We start from the raw sequence: 8,538 nt of genomic DNA, 5'->3' as shown, positions 1-8,538 counted from the left end.
TGGCTATGACCCTGAACCTGTTGGACTTGGAAACGACAGTTTGACTTTGACAATAACAGTTTGACTTCGACCATGACGTGTTGACTTTTACTTTGACTTTTGACCGTTGACCGTTGACTTTGACCTTTGACCGTTGACTGTAGAATGTTGTTTTTCCAATTTTTTCACATATTTAAGAATATGGACAAATATAATAATAAAATATTGTCGAAAATTATATAACGTTGTTTGTCATTATCTAATTAAGATTTGACGTGAGTAGTGTGTAAAGCATATATATATTGGGCTTTGATTTGTGGGTATGGACCGCTTAATTGTGCTACATCTTATGTTGTAAATTGTATGGACAAATCAAATGCTAAAATGCTGTGGAAGCTTGTATAAATTTGGTTGTCATTATCTAATTAAGATTTGACGTTGATATTGTGACATTATATAATATGTGGGATATATATATTGAATGCAATAGTTTTGGAGTCATAGATTTATATAAACACTCTATTATTTTATATGTGAGATGCTACTATGAGGTAGTATAGTATGTGTGGATATTTTCCCACGAGATTGTGGCTTAGTGCAATAAGATAATTGACATGCACGTGATATAGTGGAATGATTATGAGTCATAAATGTATGACACTTGAATAAATTACGTAACAAAAATCCTAGAACCTAGCTACCACAACTCATGTGATTTGGCCCTTCTGGCGTTTCAGTGAATCTGAATGGCCTTCGGGCGTAAGTAATGTGATTGGCCCTTCTAGCGTTTGAAATCTGAATGGCCTTCGGGCGTAAAGTAATGTGATTGGCCCTTCTGGCGTTTCAGTGAATCTGAATGGCCTTCGGGTGTAAGTAATGTGATTGGCCCTTCTGGCGTTTCAGTGAATCTGAATGGCCTTCGGGCGTAAGTAATGTGATTGGCCCTTCTGGCGTAGCCGAATGGTGGCTTGATTATTCCGTTCGCAAAATAGAACGAGACACGCAATATTTTATGCCGAATAGTGGCAGTACTTGCATAATGGCTTCCGTGTGAGGGTTACCTGGTGTGCGGCATCCCGCTCAGGGTAGCTATGCACGGAGTGGTTCATTATATAAGGGGAGGCATGTGGATGTACATGTTCGGCGTTGGGAAGCAATTGTGGTAGCCAGGGAAACTAGGTAAGACATAGATACGACGTGATTTTAGGGACACACAAAGAAAGCCTTAATTAATATAATTATTGTAATATGTTGGTAAATGATATTTCTTTGGATAGATGATTGTATATGTTTTGGCTAGTTAGTAGTTTAGTAAGAACCTAAGGAGCCTCGTGGAGGAACTAAATGCCTTTTTATTATGCGTATGGTATGTCGTATTAGTCGTTGAAAGTTAAGGCGCCTCGTGGAGGAACTACCTGCCTTATTTATTGTAGTTAAGAATGTCGTATTAGTCGTTGAAAGTTAAGGCACCTCGGTAGATAAACTAACTGCCGTATGGATGGTGTATATATATGTATAATTATATGTTATATTTTAGAGCTACTCACACCAACATTTTTATAATGCTGACCCGATTTGCATGTTTGCTTATCGGGTGTGTTCATTAAATGAACACAGTTGATAAGTCTTGACAGGTTTAGTGTTGAAGAAGATTGGTTGCTGCTTGTGGTTTGCGTTAGCGTCGCATTTCAAGATAGGCCTTATTTTCCTTTGAGGTGATATAGATTTTCAATTGAGATAAAGTTATTTGCATTTTCATTTGTTAATTTTTGTAATGAAGAGGACTTTTGTTTAAGTTTAAAATTTTTATTGGTTTTTAATTATCCGCATATTTAATCTAATTATGGGTTTTTGGAAGTGGAGAGTGCGTCACACCTCGGAGATCGAAGAGTCGGGAACAAATAATGTTTTTCCGAATTCTGTCGAAACTCGGGGTGTGACATAAATGACTTCCAAAGAAAATCGAGGTCGATTGATCACACTTGCCACTTACTATCACACCATCCTATTCCTAATTGAGCTAGAGGTCTTTCAATAGGAGTTACGGGGGCTAGGGTGATGGTTTAGAAAGAAAAATGAAGGGGAAAACAAAATTTTAATAAGTTTAGAAATTGGGTCTTTAAGATACTTGTAACTAAATAAGAACCTCAATTTGTTCTTTGCTTCTGAATTGTGATTCTTTATCCCTTTGGCTTTGTGATTCCATATGATTTTGAAATTTGGGAGTTTTACTTTGCTTTTGTCTCTTTTTGCTTTTGTTTATAATATCGTCTCCTTTTTTATTTTGAACTTTTGGGAGATTTGATTTTTGACTCCTTTGATTTATTTATTTTTTGGAGTTTTCGTTTTTGATGAGTCTTTCTTTTCTTCTCTTTCCTATCTTTTCGAAGCAACTAACTAATCTGTTTTTGTACAAGGTCTTTTCTTCTCTTTTTCTGATATCCATCCAATTCTCAACTCGTCAGTTGGATAAGCTTTTTATTGTGTGTTGTAATGGGTTAGGGATTTATGGTGAAGAATAAAAAGGCTTTTAGAAAATGGTGAAGGCTCAAAAGGGGTAACTAGAGGAAAAACTATATTTTTTATTTTTTAACGACGCTTATTTGGCTATATCGATCCAAAAAGGGCTTAAATTTTCTCTTAGGATATGGCGTGGTGATCAAGCAAGTGGGCGTGTGTTCTTTCTATATGGATATTCTTTGTGTCATCACTCAATAATAATTCAGATGAGGCTTTTGGCAAAATTCTCACAGGATATTGAAAATTAATTGTTCTAACCTTGGTCTCATAAACTCACTGCTATATACAATCAAATGCCTATGCATGCCATTCATGAAAAGATACAGAAACTATTGTACGTATATTAGTCTAAGTTCGAAGAACAAGTCCTTACACTATTGCTATAATGAGACTTCTAAACTTTTTATTCATCATAGAAAAAGGAAACAAGACTTTTTAATACTAAACATAAAAAATATTTTTGGTCTCTTTCGAAAAAAAATTTAGAAAGGAAAAAATATACTATTATATCTAATATAGAAAATGCCTAGTTTTTGCAAAATGTTATTATACCACTGATATACACCTTTTGTTACATTAGAGATTTGAATCTCTTCTTATGCGAAAGTGCGAATTCAAAGATTTTCCTTACTCACGATCTTCGTGTTCATATAGTTTGGAGTAAGGATTCGAACCAACCTAAATTCTAGGACCACTTACAACTTGGTTTTTACTTTTTTAGGGAACTAGTGAGTAAGTTTAAATATGATTATATTAATACTAAATATTTGGTTTCTTACTACACAAAAATTAAAAACATTAAGTTATTAAATCATGCAACTAAGACACAAAAAATTTTACTAAAACAAAAGTGGAGAGTTAATTCTCCTCATGTGAAGATTACTTTTGTTATTTGATTTTTATAAGTGCATTAAAATCTTCCTAGAACTCATAGACAAGTTCTACTAAAAGAAACTTGATCCCTAACAAATATGACTCATCTCTAAGCTTATACATGCTAGCATGTGGAACCAAGCAATGACTTATCTCTAAGCTCATTACTTGATCCCTAACTAGACTCTACACCAACTATCATTTTGGGATAGGATGTAGGCCTAGTTGTTCTTCCTAAACACTTACTAAACCAAATAACAAGACTTTTCCCTCACATGAGTGTTATTAACTCCCCACAAAGGGAAGATTTAGCTCATGATCCTTGGGCTAAAACTAAATCAAGTGTGGAATATAAAGAGAGAGAGAGAGAGAGAGAGAGAGAGAGAGAGAACAAAAAGAAGAAACTATTTATTTATAAACTCACTTGCATGAAGAAGTGAGAATTTTTCAAGAGGAACACAAGGTTTCCTCCATTAAAACTATTACAAGCTTTTTTTTTTCCCAAAACCAAAAACTCTAAACTATCTAAAACTAAGGAACTAAAATAATACATGGTAAAGGAAAATAAGTCAAGGGAGTAAATGGAGTGTCCCCTTTGTTTTGTTTTCTTCTCCATTTGAGAGAAATCTCGTTTTCTCCCACGTGAAACATCAAACCACATTTACTTCCTTTTTATCCACCACATTAAAACAAAGTGACACCTTGCATTTTTTACACTATTAACACCTAATCTAATTAATTACATGCAAGGTGTCAACTTTGCACCAATAATTTGGTATTTTTGTCTTGACATGCTCCATGATTGATGACTCATCAAATCTTGCGGGCCCGTATAGTGGGTCCACGTGCAGTCTAGTGGCAGTCCGGTCTTTTGGCAATTTTACAACTTCCCGCCTATGCGTAAAGTTTATCGCCCTGATTGTCTGAGCAGCTCACTTGTCACATTTGGAATCCTGGTTCAAGAGGTGAGAGCTTCGAAATTTTGATGCTTCTGTGCGGATTTGTTGGGATTTACATGGCTGATTTGGAAGAATTCATATATCGTCGTTCCCTGTGCTTTAACGCAGGTTTAACCAATATTTTCATGTTTACTGTGAATACCTGCAAAAGTACGAAAATATATTTATTTCATGATTATTAAACACAAAATTAACCAAATTTATATGTCTCAATGGGGTTTCATATTACAGTTTTGGGTGCTTATCAACCACCCCCAAATAGAAATATGTTTTGTCCTCAAAGTATGAAGAGATAAGGAAAAAGATTACTATATAAATATAAGAAAAAACGGTGATACACCTATATTCTATTATTCTTGGTGAAAATACGCCTCCCCCAAATAAGTTTGGGGCGTGGTTTGTTTGATATAGAACAAGAAATACATGGTTTATTGTACTAAGGATAATTATTCTACTATGAATTTTTTTGGGTTTTTGTATTTTTGAAAACATATGAAATACAGAAAAGTAAAATGGAAAATTTTGGCATGATGTATTTGTATTACCTTCTACTCATATACAAAATTCCACAAGAAAACAAATAAACAAGCAAATAAAATTACACTACTAGTTATAATTATACATAAGTGCGAAAAGAAAACAAACATCAAACTAAAGATAAAACATAAACTATAAACTATATATATGGATACTTGGGAGCTGCCAAGTCAGAATCCGTGCGTGACTTGTCACAACGTCGAGAAGATCTTTCTCCTTGACGTCGGGTCCTAGGGCGTCTATCACTACGTGGGAGTGCATCTCTAATGCTCTACAGTGTTCTAGTGACACTATGCTGGAAATGTCGCTGCTCCTGCTGGAAAGTTTGCTGCTCCTCTCTAAGGATCTGTTGTGCCACTATAATGACTCCCTGCGTTTGCCTGAGCTGGTGGATGTGCTGGTGCAGAATCCTCTGGCCTCCATGGAGGAAGTGAATTCCGTCTATGGGCTGAGTGAACTGTCAAGTGGCACCTTCAGCGAAGTAGTCCATTTGATCGGCGGCCCTGGCGGCAGGTGGATGCTAGAATTTCTAGACGTAGTGGGCATAGATAGGACCTGTGGTAGCGTCCTTGACCTCCACTAGAGTGTATGTAATCTCGAACCCCTAGTGCTGCATGATCCTAGTGCCAGCACTGGTAGAGGGGCGGTGGACCTTCTAGGTTTGCAGAGTTACTCCCAAACGAATGTGACGATGCAGAAGCTGTTCTTCTGCTCCTGAAGAATCCACATGATGTGGAACATCGCCTTACTGATAGTAGAAGGCTTGGCTTAGCCTATAAAGTTGTAAGTTATCCATTGAGATACTGCCAACTGATTCCTTTGCAGCGAACTCTGAAATTTGCAATGTGACTTGGGGTTTTTCACCCCCTCGAGAAGCGTTTCTGCCATCATCACATCGATGGTCGATCTTGTTGTCTTGGGACTGTTCTGTCTGAACATAAGCCTTTAGAGGAATCCCCTAAACCTCACTCACTACCTCCTTAGTGAACTCGAGCGTGTGGCCATCCTTGATAACCATGATGCAGTCATCCTCCCCTCTAAGCATGTGATTATAAAACTAAGGAGTGAGAGAGGGAGAATAACTCGCACCTTCCAACAAAACCAAAGACTCCCATCCTCTTCTTCTAATCTCAGCCTTGAAGTGCACTTCAAATAGATCGGAATTGAAGATGGGTTCAAAATTTTCTCCAGAACGATTTTTAGAGCTCAAGCCATCTAGAGTAGGAATTGATAAAATCGAGGTTTTTGGTTGGAATAGGGGTTGAAAATGGAGCAGGCTGTAAAAAATTGGAGTGGTGGTGTGTATAGGGTGGCGGGTAGACGCACGCACGGTTAGGTGCAGCTAGGGTTGGAAAATTTTGGGGATGATGAGGCCGGTCGGGCGGTCGCGAGGCTTATAAAGATTTGTTGGCCCAAGCCCAAATGAAATTAGGTAATTCCGATCATGTCCTTAGTGCCTTGCCAACTTTAAAAGCCGGTCCGCGCTTCGTTACTCGTCCGATCTTGACCTGTGAGGTACCAAAACGATCACCATTGAAAATGTCACGCAAAGATATAGGGTACACTCATATTCAATGGTGGATAAAAAACAGATGAGGGAAATAAATGAAAAGAAACTGTAGGGAAATATATACAAACAAAATAAGTAAAAATTTAATTAATTTTTTTGGATTTTTGAATATGAACTAAAATTTTAAAAAGGTGGGTCGTTTTAAGTCAGATTCCCAAGACTTCGAAGTTTTTGAAAACTTGAGTCGATCCTAACCAGATGGTTGGATTACTCTTTTCAGCTGTGCTCGGTGCGCAGGTGGCTGGCACATGAAAACTTTGAAAACTGAATTTTTACTGTGAGGTTGAAGATAGGGGCAAGTTGGTGTTTGACAGTTCGAGCACCAACTTTCTCTCATAGCTCGTCTCTTACGTGCATATGAATTTTTACCTAAACCATGAATGATTTTCGGTATATGTGTCCATATCTTCAGCTGCAGTTCTCTAAGAAGTGCTTGCACACAATTATTGAAACTTATCTATTTAGTCTTCCAAGGTGGATGGGTTTTGTTCATAATGAAAGACATTTTTTACAACTTTTGAAAGTTTTTAGAAATAGAGAGATTAAGAAGGGGAAAAGATTTTAAGAAGAAATGAAGAATTTTTGAAAATTTGTACAAGTTTGAGTATTTTAACGTCAGATTCTCGAGACAAATAGAAAGATGGAGACAAAAAATAGAATTAAACAGAGAATAGTATCACTTTGGGTTACTCTATTTGTTTAATTCTCGTTTGGAGACGCCTCGTCTTTTTTTTTTTTAGTTGGTTTTCTCAAGCAAAAGATATCTCTAGCTATATAGAGTTTTTTTTTTTTGAAATTAAGCTAGGGTTAGGCAGACCCCCACCTGTATTGATTCAACTGTTTCGTATATAAGTTTGTCCACTTGCAGCATCATTTACAATACATTGTAATCTATAATCTAATGGAGGGACAAAATGTACAAAAAAATTAGATGCGTCATGAAGTGAAGCTAGATAGTCCGCAGCTCGGTTCACTTCTCTATAGGCATGAGAGAAGGATATAAAAGTGAACCTAGATCTTTTTGTATCTATAGCTTTAAGCATGTCAAAACAGAACCAAGGAGGTTTCTCCACCTTGTTGATTGCATTCACAACTCTCAATGAGTCAGACTCAACCTCCACTTCCTTGTAACCTTTAGTGAGACACCTGTGCAAGCATATGTCGATAGCTTTGATTTCCTGAAACAACACAGACGCCATGCCTCCACTGCCACTGAATCCAGCTAACACCTGTCCCTCTTTGTCTCTTATTACCCCACCTTGTCCAACTCCATTACTACTCAAGGCGCCATCGGTATTGGCTTTCACTTGATTACCAATTGGAGGGCTCCAAACACATTTTATTTGCCTTTGTGTCTTGTATCTGGGTTCAATGTTAAGTCTCTGAAAAAGATTTCTAGCTCTAGCCGAATCAATGACTTCAAGTCTTAAGACTTGCAAATAGTTCCTTGTATCTCTTACCATTTTCTCATATATCCTCTGTGCTGACTTGGCAATATGCTGAAACTATATATAGAGGTTTTGACAAGAAGATAAAATTATACGTGATTATGGTACCATTTTGGTTATTCTGGGGCGTATAATTTTCATTTTTATATCCTCTAGTTTTGAAAACTATGGAGAGATGTTTTAAGATACTCATACTCAAAAGTTGTGACGCTAATTTTTGAAAAACAAACGCGTAGCACTACACCATAACAGGCTATTTGCAACGGCAAAAAACCGTTGCTAATAATTTTCGCAACGCTTTTTAAGCGTTGCAAATATGGTGTGGGTAAAGTGTTGGAAATATTTGCAACAGTTAATAAGCGTTGCAAACAAAAATTTGCAACAGTTATTAACCGTTGCAAACAGAAATTTCCAACGCTTATTAACCGTTGTAAGAAAAACTTTCCAACGGTTTTTAAGCGTTGTAAATATTATTTGTAACGCTTGTTTATGCCTATTTCGTACAAAATTTTAGCAACGTTTTTAAATTTGTAATAGTTATGAACCGTTGCTGATGGGTTGCAAATAAAAAAAAAAATCTCATATTTTGTAGCAACCAACTAAACCTACCCCATTTTATTAGGACGCACTTAACCTGCAAAAATAATACTAC

General features: G+C 36.6%; 1 protein-coding gene across 1 annotated transcript; it reads right to left on the bottom strand.

Annotated features, from left to right (window-relative positions):
- Positions 1-7,271: 7,271 nt before the first annotated feature.
- Positions 7,272-7,901, bottom strand: LOC147475580 (uncharacterized). Its single transcript, XM_086585456.1, has one exon. It carries the CDS (start codon positions 7,899-7,901, stop codon positions 7,272-7,274), a length of 630 nt encoding a protein of 209 aa, XP_086441582.1.
- Between the last annotated feature and the right edge of the window lie 637 nt (positions 7,902-8,538).

This window comes from Coptis chinensis, chromosome 9 (assembly GCF_015680905.1).
Source record: "Coptis chinensis isolate HL-2020 chromosome 9, ASM1568090v1, whole genome shotgun sequence".
NCBI lineage: Eukaryota > Viridiplantae > Streptophyta > Magnoliopsida > Ranunculales > Ranunculaceae > Coptis > Coptis chinensis.
Note: the sequence above shows the minus strand (reverse complement) of the source record. Positions and strands in the feature narration are given on the sequence as shown.

What these genes read in the sequence shown, in the direction of transcription:
- LOC147475580 (XM_086585456.1), bottom strand. Translation starts at nt 7,901, where the DNA reads ATGGTAAGAGATACAAGGAACTATTTGCAAGTCTTAAGACTTGAAGTC.